The 22,944-nt window shown below is 41.4% G+C and overlaps 2 protein-coding genes across 3 annotated transcripts in view; one reads left to right on the forward strand and one right to left on the reverse strand.

Moving 5' to 3' along the window:
• The first annotated feature begins 2,423 nt into the window (after nt 1-2,423).
• Nucleotides 2,424-9,649, forward strand: LOC109924469 (taste receptor type 1 member 3-like). Its single transcript, XM_020524471.2, has 6 exons — nt 2,424-2,623; nt 3,730-4,030; nt 5,027-5,803; nt 6,548-6,766; nt 7,544-7,661; nt 8,703-9,649. The coding sequence occupies exons 1-6, from the start codon at nt 2,424-2,426 to the stop codon at nt 9,647-9,649; spliced, it is 2,562 nt and encodes an 853-aa protein (XP_020380060.2).
• A 5,313-nt stretch (nt 9,650-14,962) lies between these two features.
• LOC109924488 (segment polarity protein dishevelled homolog DVL-1) overlaps nt 14,963-22,944 on the reverse strand; it is a 103,710-nt gene continuing 95,728 nt past the window's right edge. The window contains exons 13-15 of one of the 2 annotated variants that reach the window (XM_048615149.1): nt 21,536-21,703; nt 19,451-19,657; nt 14,963-18,435 (exon numbers count right to left, since the gene is read on the reverse strand). In XM_048615149.1, coding sequence (XP_048471106.1) covers nt 18,074-18,435; nt 19,451-19,657; nt 21,536-21,703 — 737 coding nt within the window. In that variant the 3' untranslated portion in view covers nt 14,963-18,073. The remainder of the gene's footprint in view (nt 18,436-19,450; nt 19,658-21,535; nt 21,704-22,944) is intronic. The other variant, XM_048615151.1, reaches the window with a different exon arrangement.

Genomic DNA, 22,944 nt, shown 5'->3' on the forward strand with positions numbered 1-22,944 from the left:
CCCCCACCCCCACCTCCTACCTACCAGCCTCATCCCCACCTCCTTGACCTGTCCATTTTCCCTCAACTGACCAACCCCCATCCTAACTCCCCACCTACACTCATCTTTACTGGCTCCATCCCCGCCTCCTTGACCTGTCCGTCTCTTCTCCACCAATCTGCTCCTTTATCCACCTTCTATCATCGCCTCACCCCCTCTCTCTATTTATTTGAGTCCCCTTTTCCTCCTCCATTTCTGAGGAAGGGTCCAGACCTGAAACATCAGCTTTCCTGCTCCTCTGATGCTGCCTGGCCTGCTGTGTTCATCCAGCTCTACACCTTGTTATCTCAATAGTATGGTACTTTTCTTTCAATAGGAGCAAGAACCTCGTGCTATATAATGCCTTCACAAATCCAGACCAGTCAAAGAACTCCAACAGCCTTTAGTTTTGAAACTGAGCAATCAACATAATTAAACCTCTCAGTTAATTTGCACACTGCAAAGGGAGAAATAAAGAATTAATGTAAAGACCACATCTTCTTATTTTTAATTGTGGACTGAAATGGGAAAAGGATTGTTTTAAAACCAAAAGCTAAGGCAGGGACTGCTGAACTTTTAAAAACAAGTTACCAGAGCTCAGTATAGGTTGGGTTTCCATTATTTCCTTCTCAAGCAATGGCGGAGGTGAGATACGTTACCACAGCACTGAAGTGTTTGTGTGCATATATAGAGTGAAATTCACCCAGCATCAGATTGCTGATTGTTTTGTGCAATTGTGGCCAGTTGTGGTTATTGGAGGTCATCAGCCTGACAACAATTCTCTGTTTGGTTCCTGGGCAACTGAGCAGCTGGTGTGCATGGACAATCCAGAAGCAGAAGGCCTCCAGACTGGAAGAAGCAGGGTCTGTGACTATATCTCTCAGCAGTAAAAGTAACCAAAGCCTGATGAAAGCTAGTTATTTTCTCCCCCAGTTGCTTTAAGCTGATACCAGTAACTAAAAGACTTTAGAATTAGTTACCAATGCTCTATGCCTCCTGCAAAAACAAGAAAGAATCTGGAGAAGAAAATTAGAGAACAGAAGATCTTGAGAAGCAAAACGAACATCTCATCAAATCCTATGGACTGGTGCTACTGAATTGTGTTTCTCCAGTGTTTTTTTAACCCTCAATGATATCAATTTTTTTTTGTCTGGCTGGATGTGTTGTGTCCGTGTTTAAAAAGGGTGTTAGAGTTTGGTTTACTTGTGGTTAGAACTTATTTATTTGTAATAAATAGTACTCAATAGTAGTTTTTTTTAGTATAGTAGTAGTAATTAATTAATTAATTAACTGTAGTATTTAAGAATAATAAATAGTAGTTAAGTACAGGAACCTAGTCAGTGTTTTCTGTTAACCTGATGCCACCAAACAGGTAAATCAGGGACTTAGCATATTTTGATTAAATCATTAACTTTTGTGGTGACCCCAGGAGTAATGAAGCTCCAAAATTAGAACATCTTCCCAAGTGGTTGTAACACTAAACTATTTCATTGATACTGATACTGAAATAAGTATCGACCAGGACACCAGAAGGAACTCTCCTGTGCTTCTTACAATAAAGGCTTGGGATTTTTTATGCCCAGCTGAGCAGACAAGAAGGATTAACATCACATTGAAAAATGGCATTTCTGACAAAGCAGCACTCTGTCAGTGGTGAAATGTCAGCCTGAATTATTCTTTTACTTCCTGAGTATTCTAATCAAAACATTAAATAATGTACTAACTTAAGTTGAGTTGACAGAACCAGGAAAATATCAAAAACTCTCTGAGAGAGAGTGTGTAAGAACCAACTGTGTCTGTTAGAAGATACAGCCACACATACTAAAACATCAATTGCACTGCATGTTAGAATTTCCTTACACATCTTAATGGGTTCTGTCCTCCACTCAAATTCTCCTTTGATGTCAGATGAGCTTCTTTTTCTTGATGTTTCTGTTCTGCAATCAGCCTGGAGGTTCTCTACCACTAGCTACTGAAAACCTACAGTCACTGCTCAGTATACATGTTGGGGTTACTTTGGGTCCAGAAAAAGATCATTGGGTTGTTCAGGACACAGACACCTGCAGATTAACAACAATTCTTAGTCACAAACACTTCAAGTAGTCTCTACCTAAATGATGCTCAAGAAACAGCTAGGATATCCGGTAATAATGGGAGGTGAACAGGGAAAAGGAAAGGTAATATCTGCTCAGAGAAAGTCTGGGAGGATAATATTTGCAAAAGGAAACTGTAAAAATCAGATGTGCAGTCTGTCACGTAGATATTTAATCTTTCCAAATGCATATGCAACATTGGTGATTTCTCATGCAAATAGTGAGTGAGTGAAGTCTGTGACTTGAGCAGCAACATAGGCATACGAACACTGTGCTTGTGCACTTGTTTCAGCTCTTCATCCACTCTTTAACATGCTTCATGTTCATTACTGGATAGTTTTCTGTTGCATCTTAAATGGACAACATGATACCTCAGCATCTGACCGTCACAGAGACCCACTCAGGCAGTTCCAGGCTGCTGGTGATTACATACTTGGAGGGCTCTTTCCCCTTTACTCCACTGGTGTGCATTGGATGACTGAAACAAAGTCAGAGTTTGGAAAATGTGAAAGGTAAGGCACACTGTTTGTGCTGAATTATAATTGGATCTCCACCAGCCTAATGTGGGACTGAATATTGTAACCTGTACAATTCATGTTTCAAACTCTATTCTTTACAGTCAGTACAATCACTTACATTTATATAGTGTCTTTAATGCAGTAAAATGTCCCAAGATAATTCACAGTAGGAATCATCAGACAAAACTCTGATATCATGTCAAAACATCATAAGGTTACGTCCCCAAAGCTTCATCCAAGCTTCATTAAAGAATGTCTTAAAGGAGGAATGAGAGGTACAGGGAAGTAGAACTTTAGTGAGAGAATTCCAGCGCTTAGAGTCCTGGAAATCAAAAGTACTGTTGTGAGTTGTGGAAAGAAATTTGGGGATGAACAAATTGGAAGAGTGAAAAGATTTTGAGGTTGGAGTGAGGGGTTAGGGGGCTTACTGTGGTTACCGAAATAGCTTGCAGAAAGATTTGAAAATGACAGTGAAAATATTCAAATTAAGGCATTAGTGGAATAGGTGTTGATGTAGGTCAGTGCACACAGGGATGGCAGGTGAAAAGGTTACGACACAGAATAGGATATAAGGTTTGGATGATGATCTAATTTGGGTGAATAGAAGAGGCTGGAATTGGCCTCAGCACTGTACCCTCTGGTTTGAAAGGTAAACAGTGAGCTGCACCCTTGTTGGAATCTATGGAGGCATACAGGCAGTAACCAATCAATTAACTCGATAAATAAGGAATGAATACACTGCTAAACCTTACAATGGTATCTCACATCAGAAGCATCACACAGCAGTGGAGCCGGCAAATTAAGTATAGAACTGAAGTGTTTTGACACCCTGTCTGTAAAGCATTTACTTTAGGGACTACAATCTCTCAACCTGTGTGACTGACTGTATCATGAATGTTAGCCTACACACTATCACCCAATTACCCCTCTTTCAACATACTATGTTACCATCTCTCTTCATGTTAATCTCTCACACCACCATTCAATAGCCTCCTTCCTTTGAAGGAAACAGGTAACTCCTGATTTTATGAATTTAAGCTTCTTTCTTGCCCTTATGGTTCTGTCAGCTGTTACTTGTTTACCTTTGCTCTTTTACACAGTTTCCATCTAAATGGTTTCTACTGGCTTCAGGCAATGAAGTTTGCCATTGAGGAGATCAATAACTCAAGCACTCTCCTACCAGGTGTGACCCTGGGATATGACATCCAGGACACCTGCCTCAAGTCCTCGATCGTGATACAGTCAGCTATTTCTTTCTTGATGGCAAAGGATGGAAACAGATTTGAACTGAAGTGTGATTACACTGACTATAGTACACGAGTACTAGCCGCTCTTGGCCCCTCTAACTCTGAGCTCTCCAAGGTGATCGCTCGGCTCTTCAGCTTCCTCCTTATTCCACAGGTATAATAGTGGAAAGCAATCAATGGCATGAGAGTCGCTATCATTATCAGGAATCAATGCATTGGTTCAAAATACAATGCTCCTGAAGGCATTCCTCACTGATAATCCCAACCTGTACTGCACTAACTACTCCCAGTTGAAGAAACAATAAAACATTAATATCAGGTTAGGGAAGGGGTGAGAATCACTATTTTCTGATGTTTGCTGGAAAGTGCACTGGGATGTTAGGATCTTAGAATTGTTTAGCGCTGAAATAGGCCAATCAGCCCATCATGCGTGTTCTTTGAAAAAGCTATCCCATTATTCTTAACTTCCTTATACTTATCCAAATACCCTCAGGTTTTCAAGTATTCATTCAAATTCCTTTAGGAAGCTACTAACAATTCTGCTCTCTTAAGCCATCCCTGCAGTGCATTCCAGGTTACAATAGCTTGCTGTGTGAAAAGATTTCTCATTCTTCCCTCCAGTTTGATTGTTTTGATTGGGAAAACAGGATTGGACTTGCTGAGATGCTCCCCATGATCAAATAGCCTGCTGATAGTTACTGATGAAAGCCATTGCACTAAGAATATTCACATGCTGAAGCATGGTGTGTGACCAGTGGCTGCTCTCCAGTGAAGCAGCACTCCAGCATATGGTAGAAGCTGGGAACAAAGAATTTTTAAATGCCCAAAATATTCTCAATAACATCCAGTGTTTTTAATGATAAATAGTTTACATTACATAGAAGTTGCTTGTGACAGGTTGAGCAAATTACTGAATTGTGTTGGGAAATCTACTGAACATTTGTCTATACCTCATTCATATCAGTCCAGTTCCTTCACTCAATAACTCCTGTATCTGGATCCCTATGTCACTGAATTTTACTGCTGAATTCATTATCTTCAGATAGTCACTCAATACTGCTATTTACTAGCACCATATTCCTGTTTTTGCTGATGTTAATCAGTTCTCTCATGTGTGTCTATGTGGTTGTGTTTTTTTTTCTTGTTGCAGATTAGTTATGCTGCTTCAAGCAATTTATTCAATGACAGGACGGATTTTCCATCATTTTACCGAACGGTTCCCACAGATGAGGTCCAGGCAGCAGCGATGGTCTCAATGGTGAAGACATTTCAATGGAACTGGGTGGCAGTGATTGGGACAGACGACATGTATGGCCGAAGGGGAATAGAACACTTTGCCAAACTTGCGTCCAGAACTGGGATTTGCATTGCCTATGAAGAACTGATTCCCTTGAACTTACCTGGCTCCAAATTTCAGAGAAAAATGGTGTCAGTCATCAAGAACATTATTTACTCACGAGTTAACATCACAGCTGTGTTCGCTGATGAACAATACGTCCAGATACTGATGACGATAATCCATGAGCAGAATGTGACAGGTAAAGTATGGATTGCCAGTGAGGCCTGGGTCACCTCTGAAGCGGTTGCTAGCTCCCCAAACATCTCAAGCATAGGCACAATTCTGGGTGTGGCCATTAAAAGTGGCCATATGCCTGGCTTTGAATGCTACAAATCTGCAGCATTGGCCCTCAGGGACCTGCCCAGTGTGAAATCTCAAAGATGTGGAAGTGGAGGGAGACTTCTGGAAGAAGAGTGTAATGAATGTCAAACACAATCTGTTGATGAAGATGCTGACAGTGATGGTAAAGACCTCGAGCGAATTTCGTTTAATGTCTATGCTGCAGTCTACACGGTGGCCCATGCACTCCATCGTCTGCTCCGCTGTGACTTAGGAAACTGCAGTAAGAGCACCATTTACCCATGGCAGGTAAGTTTTGTGTAGTAGAGGCATCTCAAGGAGTCACCAATGGGATCAAATCTCTTGATCTAGTCTGGAAAACTGAGGCAAGTAATTAACTGGAAAATAAAAACTTCTAATTTAATCCTTGAAAAATTTCTCAAAGTGCTTAATACATTGTTGTTTGGTCTTTATAACTAATGTTGTTATATTAGTGAATGTGTCAGGTATTCTGCATTATTCATTTGTTCTTTTGTGTTATTGATTGAAATTAACTGTTGGCTCAGGTCAAGGGAGAGAATTTTCCTGCTGGTCATCAAATTGTACCAGAGGAGATCTAACATCCACCCAAACAGTCTCATTTGACAGACAGCACCTCTGCAGTGTTTTTCATTCAATTGTGGGACATAGGTATTATTGCCTAGGCCAGCATCTATTGCCCATCTCTCGTTCAACACTCCCTCAGCACTGCAAAGAAGTGTCAGCACGGATATTTGTCTAAAATTCTGAACTTTGTCATGAATCCATAATGGCGCTGACTCTCACTGGGCTTCAGCTCCCCCACTGCTTGAAGTTAGTGATCCTCAATGGGATACAAGTTCCCTCCTTTCCCTGGAGTACAAATTCCACTACTGTCAACTAACCTTCGATAGCTCACACACCTGGCCACTCAAGTATGTGTTAGGAAAGGGAATGCTTCTCAGACAGCATTTTTCTTATATACTACGTCTCAACATTTTTGCTGAGTAATTTTGACTCTTGGTTTCCATCCAGCTTCTCAAAGAAATGCCACAAGTTAACTTCACTCTGCATAGCAGAGCGATTTTCTTTGACAAATATGGAAACCCACCCACAGGATATGATATAATTAATTGGCAATGGAGAAGTGGGAATCAAATTCCTGAGTTCAAAATGATTGGAGAATACAGAGCACAGCATGAGGAGCTTCGAATTAATACATCCCTGATACAATGGAACACACCACAGAATAAGGTAAGGGTTTCTCCTCATCCCTCTCCTTAGAAGATAAAATGGTCTCTGCCTCAACAACTCCACCTGTCAAAGCATGCCATTCTCCAGCAACATTCAGTGTAAGGGAACTTATGTTTCTATGAACCTTTCATTACATGCTGTGAATATTTTAAATTGATGTCCCTCATTATTGATTCCCCAATCACAGGGAAATCATTTTCAATTCACTTTATCAAAACTTATAGTCAAGAGGACAGTTTTTTTTTTAAGATGACAATCTCCATTCCAGTGGGAATATTCCCAGCATCTCAAGTCTGTCCTTTTCACTATAGCTTCCCATTTTGGTGAATCTATATGATAAATACCAAATCTAAATGCATTTTATTTTGTTGACATTTTTATATAAACATTTCAAGAATCTATACAGGAGCAACAAAAAAATGCATAGAGGGTCCAGAAGTGAGTATTGGTGAGGTTAGAGGTGGCTTTTAGGAAAGCTCTGAAGATGACAGGTCATCACACACATGCAGATGTGTATGCATGAACACAGATCCAAGATGGATTCATAGGGAATATGTGCTATGATATGGAGCTGCAGACATCCACTGTACTGAAAGAGTTGAAAATGATTACAAGGATTTTGAAGGTGGTATATTGAAGGCAGGGAGCCTACAGAGATCAGAACAATTAGGAGAACAAAGGTATTGCAGTGTAATTTGTTAATGCACCCATCTATCCTGCACTAAAGGAGGAGTTTTAACTCTTAAAAAGCAAAGTTTATTTTGTTCTTACTGTCAGATTCCTGGTTCCAATTGCTCAACTTCCTGTGAACCTGGACAAATAAAGATGGTGAAAGGATTCCATTCCTGCTGCTATGAATGTGCAGATTGTCCAGCAGGAACTTTTCAGAGTGATGGTGAGTCCAGGCATTTTCTCTTACTCCAACGGTTCAATGGAGTCTTAGATACCAGCACTCGTGTCCAATTGCAGGGACTGACGTTAGGCCGAGACAGTGGTGTAGTGGCAATGTCGCTGGATGAGGAATCTAGAAGTCCAGGATAATACTCCAGGGGACTGTGGTTAAAACCCTATAGCAGCTAATAGAATTTAATTTTAATTATTAAAGCTGCTCTCAGTAATGGCAACAGTAACAACAATCTATTGTTGTAAAAATCCACTGAGTTCACTAACCATTTAAATCTGGCATTCTTACCCAGTTTGAGTTACATTAAACTCCATATCCAGAGTAAAGTTGGTTGACTCTTAACTGCCTCCTTCAGTAGCCTAGCAAACCACTCAGTTCAAGGGCAATTTGGAATGGACAACACTTGCCAGTGATGCTCACAAGCCATAAACAAATAAAAGAACATTGTATTCAACTTGAGACAAATAAAATATTGAAATAGTCTGCCCCAATCCTTTTTATTATTTAGTTGGGGATGAGTGTCACTGGCAAGGTCAGCACTTATTACCTAACTACCCTTAAGAAGGTTTTACTTTCTCAAACACCTACAGTTCACATGCACAAAAACAAAGTTGCTGGAAAAGCTCAGCAGGTATGGCAGCATCTGTGGAGGAGAAAACAGAGTTAACGTTGCGGGTCCGGTGACCGTTCCTCAGAACTACAGTTCACATGGCCTGGGTTCACCCACAGTGCTATTAGGCAGGGAGTTTCAGGATTTTGATCCAGCCACACTGAAGGGACAGTGATATGATTCTAAGTTAGGATGGTGTGTGGCCTGCAGGAAATCTTGCATATCTGTGTTCCAGTGCATATGCTTCCCTTGTGCTTCTAGGTGTTAGAAATCATGAATGTGAAAGGTGCTGTCAAAGAGCCTTGGCAAGTTGCAGTGTATCATGTAGATGGCACACACTGCTGTCAATGTGAAACAGGGGTGCAAATATTTGATGGGCAAATCCCACTAGTATAGTAACAGTGTTTCCCTCCTCCCCACAGACAACCAGTGCACTCCATGCCTGAAGAATGAATGGTCATTGTTGAAGAGTATTGAATGTCAGAACAAAACAATTGAGTTCCTACGGTGGACAGACACACTGGCTATCCTGTTGGTCTCACTGACTACTGCGGGTCTTCTCATTATAGCAGCAATAATCGGCATTTTCATCATCAATCTGAATAGTCCCATGGTTCAGCTGGCTGGGGGTAAAACCTGCCTGGTGATGCTGGTGTCCATGGCCATCTCATGCTGCAGCCTTTACTGCTTCATGGAGAAGCCAAATTGGTTGCTCTGTACTATCAGGCAGCCCATTTTCTCATTTGGTCTGACAGGCTGTCTATCAGCCATGCTAGTGAAGTCCTTCCACGTAAGTGGCCTGTTCAGAGGGACCGGCTTTAGGGCACAATGGTGGCCCGGGGTTCTGAGGTATCTTGGGGTCTGTTCACTCGTCTTCATTCAGATCATTCTTTGTTCAGTTTGGCAGTCCACATCCCCTCCCTCTGTCTTTGCAAACTACAACATCTCGGTCAGAGTAATAGTCATGGAGTGTGATGAGGGCTTTATGACTGGCTTTGGGCTACTACTGGGCTACAATGGTTTGCTTGCTGTTGCATGCTTCCTATGCACATTCATGGTTCAAAGCTCAGCCAAAACCTACAACCTGGCCCGGCACATCACCTTCGCTATGCTCAATTACCTCATGGCCTGGGTTTTCTTCATCCCAGCCTACGCCACAGCTAAAGGCAAGTTTGTCTCCTCTATACAGTTGTTTGCAGGTCTCGTGAGCATATATGGAATCATCACTGCCTACTTCCTGCCCAAATGCTACATTATCCTCCTTAAACCTGAGTTCAACAACAAAACCTACTGTCAAAGCCCTAATGACAATCCTCCACCCACCACTGAATCCCAGTGCCACACTGTCCCAGCTCATTGTTGGAGATAATAATGACACCAATCATTAGTTCCATTCATTTATTACTGTTCCCTTTAGGTTGTATCCCTCCAGGACAAAAGCCATCTCAGATCATTCATACAAGTGCCTATTCTGCATACAAGCCTTGGGAATTACAAGGCTGTTTTCCCTTCCTACCCAACAGCCAATGAATGATCAATGGTCAGGGATCAGGGGTGGGAAATGTGGCTAATGTTCCCCTTCCAAACCTAGGTTTACTAAGGGCACCACACACTTAATTTTAATCAAAGTAAAGATTGTGAATGTCACTGAAGCTTCAATAATCAATCTGTGCCACGTGGCCCTCTTTAAACCAGAGTTGAACAGCTAAACCTACCGTCAAAACCCTACACCTGCATATGTGCTATGATGCCAGCAGCATCAACCTGCTGATTCTGCAATCCAATTTTAAGAACACTGTCTCAGTCTGGTTAAGAAATCAAAACCTCATCAATCTCAATTGTGCCAACTTGTCCCCAGCCCAAATCTCTGTCAACATCAAATCCTGAAACCTGCTAATGTCAACCCTGACAACCCAGTCGCAAGCCCAGCCCCAATCCTGCTAATGTCTCATGCATAAACCTACCCACTTTAATGTTGCTGTGCCCAGCATTCTATCAGCCAGCTTCGACTAGTTCATTCCCACTAAACCTAGGTTCATCCTCACCCACTTTAGCCCCCATACCCATCTACACCATTTTTAGTCCAATAACCCACCTGAAAACTTCAATGAGTTGAACTCAGTGTCATTCTAAGCTTTCTCACAAATCTTACCCAGCCTATTAAATAACATTTTTGAAGGCACATTGCAAATTAGTCTCAAAGTCTTAGCAAATCTTAGATACTTCAGAACTGGAGAAAAGCATGCACTTCCTTAGGGGATGGAAGGTGAACTATAACATGGACCCTTACCTATGGGACTTGGATTCAAAGCTGACTTTATTTCTGACCCACGGGAGCTCACTGTAAATCACCATTTAACATTCAATGGGTAAATCAAGATAATATTTGTCAATCTCTGTGTATTACAAATAAATTTAGGAAAAATGGAGATCAGAGAGTGTGGTCTGTTAGACAGTGTACCCAAGCAGTTAGTCAGGTCCTCACATCAATTGCACGTTTGTCAGGTCACTGTGTAATAGACTGGTATTGTTATCATAGACTAAAGAATGTTCTGTCTTCACTAACATAAAAATCAGCAGCTGAGTAATTAATCTCCAACCTGAGACTGGTGTCAACAGGCATGCATTGAAGTCCAGAAGGATTTGGATTCTAGCTATTCTATCATGATATGTTGTTTATTTTCTCCCCAACTTCCAACTTAAAGAACAAGTTAATGAAATCCCAGCTTAATATAAACTTTACTAGTTATGGCAGAAGACTCGTTGCATTAGCACAAGAGCAAAGTTTACTCTCACGAATGTTAACTGGACTACTGGAATATCCTATTAGACTTGTGAGCAATTTATTTCCAATTATATATGGTGCATGACATATCCAAGTCCAGAAAGCTTACAGAATGCAATTACATTCTAGGTTATGCGCATATCAGTAAGCGTGAAGGTTATATTAACAAACAGGATGACAATACAGTGACATTAGTTTACAATGCAAATAATATTCAAACCAAACAGCCAAAGCTACAGAAGTGTCCGAGTTTGACCTGCACACTTCCTCCAACAGATGTGATGCGAAAGTGTAGCCAAAGCTTTACTTGATATTTAACCAATGATGCACTTGGTCTGGGAGATTTTGATACAAGAGTGTTTGGGGGCTTTACTGTCTACTTCACACATGCTACATCTAACTTGGAAATGTTTGAAAGGGCTGTGTAACAGAACTTTACTTTGCAGCTATACCATGTAGCATGCATGTCAATGCAAAGCAACTCCTCCATGTCCCATTATCCTTTTGCATGACCAAAGAAATAGGAGTAGACTATACAGCCGCTTGAGCTAGTTCTGCCATTCAGCACAATCATGGCTTATCTCCTGCCTCAACCCCACTTTCCCACCCATTTCACATACTTTTTGACTTCTTGAGAAACCTAACACCCTTAACACATTCAATAATGCAATATCCTTAATCTCTGGCGTAAGCATTTCCAAAGATTCACAACCTTGACTGAAGAAATTTCAGGTCATCTCAGCATGAAATTACTTCTCAGTACCTACCATGGAAAGCCCCTTCAGCATCTTTTGTTTCAATAAGCTCACTGCTCATTCATCTAAACTTCAGAGAATATTCAATACACTGTTGTTGTTCTGCTAACACCCTGTCCTGCTTATACAAGTACACCAAAGTCTGTGAAAATCAACATTTGGAAGCTTCAGGCATTTGAAAAAAATCTGCTTTTCTAGACTTATGACATTCACTGCCTCACATTACTCCATCTGCCACCATGACCCATTCTTTAATCTGTCTAGATCTCCTTGAAGTTTCTTTGTATCCTTCTCATGGCTAACATTCTTACCTAACTTTAATTCATCAACAAATTTAGATGCATTATTCTTGTTCTCTTTGTCTAAGTCATTAATATAGATTTCAAATAGCTTAGGTCCCAGCTCACATCCTTGTAGCACTCCACTAGTTACAGCCTGCCACCTTGGTAATTTATCCCTACTTTCTTTCCTGTCTTTTAACTAATCCTCCATTCATTCAAATATGTTACTCCCTTTTCTTGCGCACTTTACCAAATGTATTTTGGAAATCCAAGTGTATTGCATTTACTTGTTCCTCTTTATCTACCCTATTAATTACATTGTTAAAATATGCTAACAAATTTTGTGTGTGATATTTTCCATTAAAACCATGGTAACTTTGCTTCATCATACTTATATTTTCTAAGTGTATTATTAATACTTTCTTAACAAAAAATTACATCATTTTCCTGATGACTGACATCCCCAGCCATTCAATCCTGAAAATCTAAACATCTTATTGCAATTTTGTTTCTTACCTGGTGAATTTGAGTTGGAGGTTTTGTAAGGGCTGTTCTTGGCATTTATTTTGAGAGGACTTGAATATAAAAGGAGGGATGTACTACTGAGGCTTAATAAGGCCCTGATCAGGCCACATTTGGAGTATTGTGTGCAATTTTGGGCCCCATATTGATCTTAGTAGGATAATAGGTCAGCACAACATTGTGGGCTGAAGGGCCTGTACTGTGCTGTACTGTTCTAAGTTCTATATCTCAGGAAGGATGTACTGGCCCTGGAGCGGGTTCAGAGGAGGTTCACGAGAATGGTCCCAGGAATGAGAAGCTTAACATATGAGGAACGTTTGAGGACTCTGGGACTATACTCATTGGAGTTTAGAAGGATGAGGGGGGATCTAATTGAAACTTACAGAATACTGAATGACCTGGACAGAATGGATGTTGGGAAGATGTTTCCATTGGTAGGAAAGATTAGGACCCGAGGGCACAGCCTTACAGTAAAGGGGAGACCTTTTAGAACGGAGATAAGGAGAAACCTTCAGCCAGAGAGTGGAATTCTGTGGAATTCACTGCCACAGAAGGCTGTGGAGGCCAGGTTATTGAGTACATTTAAGACTGAGATAGATAGGTTCTTGATTATCAATGCGATCAAGGGTTACGGGGAGAAAGCAGGAGAATGGGGTTGAGGAACTTATCAGCTATGATTGAATGGCAGAGCAGACTCGATGGGCCGAATGGCCTATTTTCTGCTCCTATGTTTTATGGTCTTAACTGTTAAAGCTGATTTGTGGATAAATCTTATGTCAGGAATCTGAGATAAGTAACTTGAAATAAAAGCAATGGAACCAGCAGGAATAAACCCTGGAACCAGTTCCACCACCATTTACAATGATCATGGGTGACTTTCTGCCTCAGTGGCTAGCACTGCTGCCTCACAGCACCAGGGACCTGGGTTCAGTTTCACCCTTGGGCAACTGTCTGTGTGGAGTTTGCACATTCTCCCCATGTCTGCCTGGGTTTCCTCCCACAGTCCAAAGATGTGCAGGTTTGGTGGACTGGCCATGCTAAATTGCCCGTAGTGTCCGGGGATGCATAGGCTGGGTGGATTAGCCACGGGAAATGCAGGGTTATACGGATAAGTAAGGGAGTGGGTCTGGGTGGGATGCTGTTTGGAGGCTGAATGGCCTGCTTCCACACTGTAGGGATTGTATGATTCTATATTTAACTTTCCTGCCTACTCCTCATATCCCCTGAATTCCTAAAAAGACCAAATTCTGGCTATCTTAGATTTAAATTTACTAATCAATGGTGTATCCACAACCCTCAGTCGACAATTCCAAAGATTCACAACCCTATGAGTGCAGAAATTTCTCATCATACTCCTAAATGATCAACCCCTTGTTCTGAGACTGTATCCCTACATTTTATTCATTAACCAATGATCATTCACGTTATCAGAATAATCTGAATACCATGAGTCCTTACTTGACTACTAACCTTTTATTTTGTGGCACTTTAGTGCACGTCTTTTGGAAAATGCTACATCTATGGCTCTCCTTTATCGACCATCCAGGTTACATCCTCACAAAAAAAACTAATACATTTTCAAACACGATTTCCCATTCAGGAAACCGTGCTGATTCTGATCATAGAATGATTTTCTGCGTGCATTAAGTTTTTCTTAAGTAACGTATTTGAGTTTATTTCCAGCCACTGGCTAACTGGCTGGAATTCCTTGCTTTCTCTCCCTCCTTTCTTGAATGGAGATGTTACATTTGCTAATTTCCAAACCAATGAGACCATTCTAGGCCCAGGACAGTTTGAAAAATAATGATCTGTTGCAACCACTATCTCTGCAGCTACCACTTTGAGAACTTGAGGATACAGACCATTGGATCCTTGGGATTTGTCAGCCATTTGTCCTTTAGGTTTCTCCAATACTTTTTCTCTGCTGATATTAAAGGCCTTAAGTTCCTCACTCTTATCAGCCCTTTGGGTACTCCCCATTTCTAATAAGTAATTTGTGGTCTTCTACTATGAACAGAGACAAAATCTATTTGTTTCAAGTCTGTCATTTTCTCATTATAATTTCTCAAGTCTCTGCTCTAAAAGACCAACATTCATTTGACTCCTCGTTTCATTTTTATATATTTATATAAGCTCATACAATCTGTGGCATCATGGCTGTGTGAGATAGATAGTTGATGGCACGGACCATACCCACTGAGTTAATGAGGTTGGTCCTAGCCTCAAAAAAATTGGATCTTCAGGGTTTCAATCAAATGCTCTTGCCAGTGTAAACAAAATTAAATTGACAAAGACAGGGCAAGTGTAAAAAGGAAAGTATAAATAAAATAAGACAGGAAGAAATGTAAATTTTTTTAGTTTTTAAAATAGCTTTTACATGGAGGCAGCGATATATTAACTATAGAGACACAGAATCAGAACGCAATATCTACAACACTGTTACACACAATGACAGCCTCCAGCTGCCAATTGATCTGCAGTCTGGACTGAACTTCTTTCAACGAGTTTAATCTATAGAATAGCTTTAATAATTAATTTAATAAAATTTAATTTCCTACTGTACATTTCTTTTTACATTTTCTCATAATTCTGATTAGCATTCTTAAACTTTCTTGTAAATTTCAATTAGTTTTATTATTTCAATCCAGCTGAGTGCAGTCCAAATGCTGGACCAACTTGTGCCAACATTCAAAGAGTGTGTTTTGCGCACAGCTGACTTTGTGCAGCACCTGTTATTCCTCAAAGTGTCCACAAGATGGCCCCAGATATAGTAATATTTGATGAAAAGCTACAATTGAAAATCCTTTTTGAGTGAGCTGCTTAACTTCTCTCCAAAGCATCTTGCAGAATCCTGGAATTTTTGGTACCAGCACAAATATAACAGTGTCCTCACTCTCTGTTCTGAGGAATACTCCTCATGTATGTTAAAGAATGGAGGCACACACAATGCTTAGTTAGCTTAATCCAGTGCCCTGCTCATTCCTGTGCTCTAAGGATTGCAATTAGTTCTGGTGGAATCAAATCTGATTCTCCACAAGCTACCATTTCTTCAATCTCTAAATGGAAGGAAATTGTCACTTCACATTAGACATCCAGCAGTCTGTTGGACGTCTATTCTTTTAGTTTATTGTTCACATTTAGTTCCAGCTTTCGGGCAAACTTGCATATGTTGCACAGTGGAGAATATTCCATTATATTCCCGTCTGGATCAGAGGGCAATAACATGTCTGGAATAAGTCTGACATTTTACCTAAGGTAAGACTGAGAGTGGGGCAGGTAGTATCAGGCTTGTTGTGTGGCTAGTTATTTGAGAGGGGTTACAGGGGTAGCAGAAAATTGGGGTGGTCCTTGGGCAACACAAATCATCTTCAATTCTCCTGGCCCCATGCAGAAAGATTTTGAAGCCTTTCTCGTCAACTTTGCTGGGGATGGATTTTAATTGCAATTACAGACTCACAAAAACGACAGAAACACAATCTGAAATTTTAATTCTTCAGGGGATGCGGGCATCGATGGCATTTCTTGCTCATCCATGGATGGGGAGGTGATGACCTACTGATATTATCAATAGACTGTTAATTCAGAGACCTAGGTAATGTCCTGGGGACCTAGGTTCGAACCCTACCATGGCAGATGGTGGAATTTGGATTCAATAATTTTTTTTAAAAAAAAATTGGAATTAAGAGTCTAACAATGACCATGAATCCATTGTCGATTGTTGAGGAAAAGCCTATCTGGTTCATGAATGACCTTGAGGGAAGGAAACTGCCATCTTTACCTGGTTTGGCCTACATATGACTCCAGATCCACAGCAATGTGGCTGATTCTTAATTGCCCTGGGCAATTAGGGATGACCAATAAATGCGAGCCTAGCCAGTGATAGCTTCATCCTGTGAATGAATTAAAAAATAAACTTTAACTACCCTTGAAGCACTGCAGTCATGTGGTGTAGGTACACCTACAGTGCTGTTCGCAGTTCTAGGATTTTGACTGAGCAATGGTTAAGGAACTGTGATGTTGTTCCAAGTAAGCATGGTGTGTGGTTTGGAGGGGTACTTGCAAGTTTGGTGTTCCCATGCATCTGTTGCCCTTGTTCTTCTCAGAAGTTGGGTGTTTGGAAGGCCACGTTGAAGGGCCTTTGGTGAGGTGCTGCAGTGTACCTTGTAGATGGTGCACACCGCTACTACTGTGCACTTGTGGACGTGAATATTCAAAGTATTGGATGGGACGCCAAACAGGCTGCATCGTCCTGGATGTTTTTGAGCTTCTAAAGTGTTTTACTAGAGCTACACCCATCAAGGTAAATCGAAAGCATTCCATCACATTCCTGACTTGAGCCTTGTAGATGGTGAATAGGGCTCTGGGGAGTGAGGACACCAGTTACTCATTGCAGAATTCCCAGCCTCTGAACTGCTCAGAGTAAAGAAAAAGAGAAGGTGGAGAGAAACAGGAGTGGACAGATGACACCCAGCATAGAACGAGGAGTCCCACAGAGCAGACAGCAGGGCAATCTCATTTGAATGATCTACTGACACTCTATTGCATGTGAATGATGGCCACTTGCACATGGTTATCGATCAGATGGGGCCCATAAAACCTGCGTTCCCTTGAGAGTTAGCATCTCCATTACAGATGTGAAAACTGGGAAATAAAACATAATCCAATTCATGTCCTTATGAATGCAGGCTAGATGCAAAAGGTCTCAACACTGACTGAACCAAAGGAAAGCATTATGTATAAGTAGCTGTTCCAATCAAACTGTGAAACTTTCAGAAATGACTGACGATGGAACCTTGATTGATCCAGTTACATTGTTCAGCAACAACCAGAACAGAAGTGCCCAAACTAGACATATCAAAAACATGGTATACACAGGTAGCGTGTCCAACTTCCTGTTGTTCAGGGGATTAAGCTACAGAGCGAAACAGCTGTTTGAATGTTTGGAGATGCAGTTGAAACTTTCTTAATGCTTCAAGGGAAAACAATTCTTGAAAGGCTACCAACTTGTGCGTCACTGAGCTGGGAATGGAATCACATCCCTTTGTGCTCAGTCATCTCTGTAAAACAAAACAGTGCTTGCTAAAAGGGTTAGATGATCCACAATGACAAAACCAAGATGCACCCATCACAACAGCAGATGAGTGATGTTGAGAGGACCACATGAAATTCTTATCTGGGATAATCATCCAGCTATGTCAAAACGTCTTCAACATCCCTTTAAAATCAGGTGCTGATTACGCTGAAATGTGGAATACACTTACACAAAGCTGTCCTTGGCACCAATATTTACCAAAACCAATACACTTAAAGTTGTTATTAATGGAGGACAGATAACAAAGAGAACTATGGTTAGACTCAGAAGCCTGAGGTTCCTGTGACACCAGGAGTGAGACACAAGCATTGTTTTGTGCAAAGACTTTAGTGTTGTTTAGTGCAGAAGGCTGGTGATGTCACATAATGTCAATAAAGAATTCGCAGGGGTTACCCATGGCCTTTTGGAAGGATTGCCGGCTGCCGGTCAGCTCGGGAGGGACTGCTGCTAGATCCCGGACAGGAGGAGCTCCAGGAGGTCCGCTTGTTACCATGACCGTGGGCAGCTGGTAAACAGGAGGAATCCCTGGAGGTCCATGAGAGCAGTAGCTATGGTGACTGAGCTGGCTTGCTGGTCGTTCGCACTGCACGCTGTTCCCAGTGGTACGGTCTGGCTCACTTCCATTACCCACCGACTTGGAGTCTGCTTTCTGCTCCTTTTCCTTCCCCGCTGAGCCCTTCCTCTCACCCATGCTCCGATTCGATCCACTGCTCTTGCTTCCTGTACACATAGCAGGTAACACAAGACACCAGTCACTTCACTCTATGAACTTCACCATAATAAAACATCAAGTGAAGAGGTGTCCGGCTCATTTTACTGTGCCTGGACTGTTGAACAGACCTGTAATAAAATGGTTAAACAATGTCATAGTCACTCTTTTCCCACTGCTGCAGAGGGAGTAACATGGACACAGAAAAGTCTAATAAATCTTGCAGTCAGTGGAGCAATTAGAGTTGCTTGTTTACTTTGTTCAGTAATGACTGGGTTTCTGAGAAGCAGCTGAACGTAGCTGTAACATTGGATGAAAGTTAATCGGTAAATCTATTTCATTTATTTTGAAAGAAATGCAAATTCTTCTGATGACTCTGCCAGGGTGCTGGGTCACTGCTACTTCCTGAGCATGTTCAAATGAGTCAGGCTTCAGTTACCTGCCTTTCTTGCCGCAGTGAGTTGCTGGGATTATGATCTTCATATAACAAACAATTTGGTCTTTATATAGTAAACTATTTGCAAATTTTGACAGAGTCAACTGGTGACTCCAGTGCTCAGGACAAAAACTCAAACTTGCTGAATGACAGGTTTTCTTTTATGAATTCTGGAGACAATTATTTTCTTAAATCTTCTTGAAGAAGCTACATTAATCGTACAATCTCACTCAGCTACAAAATCATTTCCAGTAAATTGTATGGCTCCTGCACTCCATCTGATCACTCCCCTTCACGTCCCCATCACTTACTTCTCTTTCTGCACCCAACCTCTCCCCAAACATTCCCTTCCTTTCTGCACCCTCTCAACCTACCCACAACCCATCCTTCCATCCCTTTCTCTGCACTCTCTTCCTCAAGACATCCTCCTCAGATTCCACCCACTCTTGATTCTGCTTTCCACACACTTAACCATCATCTTCCCCAATTCCCAACAGCACTATCTTGGTGGTTCTGGAAGGGAGTTGCGTTGGCTGCTACACATTACACCTCAGACAAACCAGGGTGAGACCCTTATAAATGAATCATACCTTCACTCTGCTGACTCCCGGTGCTGCCATTTCCATAGGTCAAAGCAGGATCTTGGCAAGTGGACGAGTAATACGGATGAGGCAGTGGATACTGATAAGGGAAGCCCTGAGTCAGTGGCCAGGGACAATTTGGATGTGGAAGAGGTGCAAGGATGTCTTGCTCTGATGTTCCACTGGAGCCTTCATTTAAGCTCAGGCCAGCCAAATCTACCAGCAAAGGAAAGAGTTCACCAAAAATTAAATACAATTCCTTCAATTAGGCACCTTCCAGCCTCAACACTGAGTTCAATAATTTCATTTCTTAACAACTTCTGTCACTGTCTCAGCCAGCTTGTGTTGTTGCTCTTGACACTCAACAGCGTGATTCTCTCTGAATCCCCCACCAGCAACATCCTGGGTGGGTCACTACCGACCAGAAACTGAACTGGACCAGCCACGTATACAAGAGTAGGTCACAGGCTGGGAATTCTGTGGTGAATAACCCACCTCTCAATTCCCCAAAACCTGACGGTTGACTACAAGCACAGTCAGGAATGGCATGAAATGTTTTCCACTGCTTGAATGGGTGCAACTGCAACAATAATCAAGTAGTTCAACACCACTCAGGACAAAGCAATCCATTTGATTGGCACCCCATCCGTCACCTTTAACATTCACTCCCTCCCTGACTAATGTATTGTATGGATCAAATGCAAGATGCAATGCAAGAACTCACCAAGGCTCCTTCAAGAACACTGTTCAAACCCACAACTTCTATCACCAAGAAAGACCAGTGAAGCAGGTTCATGGGTCCACCATTATCAGAAAGTTTTCCTCTGGACTATTCTGACTCGGAAATGTATCACCTTTCCTTCATTTTCACTGGGTCAAAATTCTGGAATTCCCTTCCCAACAACACTGCAGTGAACCTACATCATGTGGACTGCAGCAGTTCAAAGTGGTGGCTCAACACAACCTTCTCAAGAACAATTAGGAGTAGGCAACAAATGCTGGTTTAGCCAGTGATGCCAGAAAACTTACAGACCAACCTTTCTTTCTTTACTTATCCCATTACTACACTATTTTGCTTTGCACAATCATGACATTTACTATTTAATCCATCCCGCCTTCCACTCCTTCACAAGTCTTTCTTTTAGATTTCTTTCCCTCCCTTTATTGCTGTCCCTGTATTTGCTTATACGTTGTTAAATTTTTACCAAGTAATATTCATCACAAATCCACCATGCTTGCTTTCACCTTGTTTCCAGGAAAGACTTCATTCCTTTCTTCCAGTTTCTCTGTCTCTATTGTATCTATCTGATGATATCATCTTCTCCGTCAGTGCATCTGAAATGTCTTCCTTTGTCTCACCCACCATGATTGATGGGAGTTTTGACCATATCTGATTCAGTTCATGCAACTGGGCTTCTATCTCTTCCCCACTTTGGCCTCACCTTCTACTCCACTCCATAAGCCTCCATATTTAACGAATCATCCTTCTTCCATAGTGCATCACCTCACACTTATCAGGGTTAAATATTATCTGTCACTATTCTGCCCAGGTGACCAACCCATCTGTATCTATATAATCTACAACCAACTTCTTCACTATTAACCACCCTACCAATCTCGGTGTCTCATGCAAACTTGCTTAACATTCCCCTCACATTTTCATCTAGATTATTTACAAACAATAAGGGGCCCAGTACTGATCCTTGTGGTACACTGCCAGACACCAGCCTCCAGTCCACTCAAACAGCCTTCTACCACTATTCTTTATGTCCTTTTGCTAAGCCAGTTTCAGATGTATCTCGCCAAGTTTCCCTGAATTCCATGTCCTTTAAACTTCTCAAAGTTTACCATCTGGTACCCTGTCAAAAACTTTGCTAAAATCCATATAAACTACATTATCTGAACTTCCCTCATCCACACACTTGATCTCATTTTTGAAAAATTCTAATAAATTTGTTAGGCATGACTTCACCCTGACAAAGCCATGCTGACTATCCCTAATTAAATCATGCTTTTCCAAGTGGATATTAATTCTCCCCGGAATGTTCTCCAAGACCAGGTTTGTCAAATGTTAGAGAGACAGAGTGAACTTACTGGTAGACAGGTCACCAAAGATGTAATAACACTGCTCGGAGAAGGTAATCTTGTTCACTGTGTGCCTTAGATAGCCATGTTTCAGCATGCTGCTGGCGTACTTCCTTGCTTCACGACGATCTTTAAAGCCTTGCACATGTGAGTAAAGCCAATCGACCACATCCGCTCCTGCAGAAAATCAAAAGCAACTGTATGAAGAGGCGAACCAACTAAACAACTGCAAATCCTGCAGCCCCACTTAAGACAGAGCTTGCAGAATCTCCCCACATGCCTTTATCGTGGGCAGGATCTCTCAGAATGCCTTCTCTGACCTCGGTCAGGGCTTCTCAGGATCTGCTAGTTCCCAATGTTGTACAAACCTGGCTATGACTTAGGGATTTAACTCGGAATGCATTTTATCAGCAGCTCCCACAATTTCAACACAGAGACAGACAGACAGCCAAACCCAAATCAGCCTTTCCACCTCTGGATTCACAACAAAGAAAAATTAAATCATCGAAGACTCCACAATAGTCACTCCAATGGTTCCTAACCAGACTTTTGAATAACCAATCCCAGACTTTGTGAATAATTAATTTCCAGACACAGGTTTTGTATCATACACAATAACTCTGGCAGAGAGAAAATTAAACAGAACAAACTGATGAAAGTCTGTGCTTTAAACCCGAAACATTTGTTTTCAGCCCCATTCACACAGAAAACACAGACAAGCCAACACAGTTAAGGGATAAAAAAAATAACAAAATTACCAAATTACTTAAAGGACTTTCATGATGCATTGTTTCATAGGCATAAACATGGACTCTTTGGCTGCTTTTTCTGAAACGTTGATCAGGGTCACCTTTTCAGTTCACCCAGGCAAAGGCAACAAAATTGCTAACTCAGCTTTCTACTGTTTGGGCTTCCAGAAGCTGATATAGCAGATTAGACAGGGAGCCTTCAAATCTTCATGCTGTCTCAGTAGCAGCCCAGAACCATCTCTCAGAAAACATAGTTCAAAAAATAACTTTTATTCTGGTTCCGTCTTGATAGACTGATTGATTCCTCCCATGGCCTTAATTACGAGCTTATTTGGTCTGTTCTCCTTTTACCACAAGCTGTCCAAAGTCCACCAGTCATTTCTAGCTCATAAATCAAAATTGATAAAAGAATAAAAATAATCAAAAATCATTGAGGGTTCTAACACCAAATTCAAAACTCATGAAATCAATCAGAATATCAAATTATTGAGCTATAGGCATCCCCACTTAAGCAGAAACAAAAAAAAAAGTCTAGTACTGAAAAGCTGTGTCCTGCTATCAAATTCATCTCATCCACAGATCAGGGAGCATCCTGAACACAGCAGGCCAAGCAGCATCAGAGGAGCAGGAAGGCTGACGTTTCGGGCCTAGACCCTTCTTCAGAAATCT

This window comes from Rhincodon typus, chromosome 31 (assembly GCF_021869965.1).
Source record: "Rhincodon typus isolate 14 chromosome 31, sRhiTyp1.1, whole genome shotgun sequence".
Classification (NCBI taxonomy): Eukaryota; Metazoa; Chordata; class Chondrichthyes; order Orectolobiformes; family Rhincodontidae; genus Rhincodon; species Rhincodon typus.

Coding starts and splice junctions, on each gene's coding strand:
- LOC109924469 (XM_020524471.2), top strand. CDS start 2,424: ATGCTTCATGTTCATTACTGGATAGTTTTCTGTTGCATCTTAAATGGA. Junction 6,767..7,543: donor GGAACACACCACAGAATAAG/GTAAGGGTTTCT, acceptor TCTTACTGTCAG/ATTCCTGGTTCCAATTGCTC. Junction 7,662..8,702: donor AGGAACTTTTCAGAGTGATG/GTGAGTCCAGGC, acceptor TCCTCCCCACAG/ACAACCAGTGCACTCCATGC.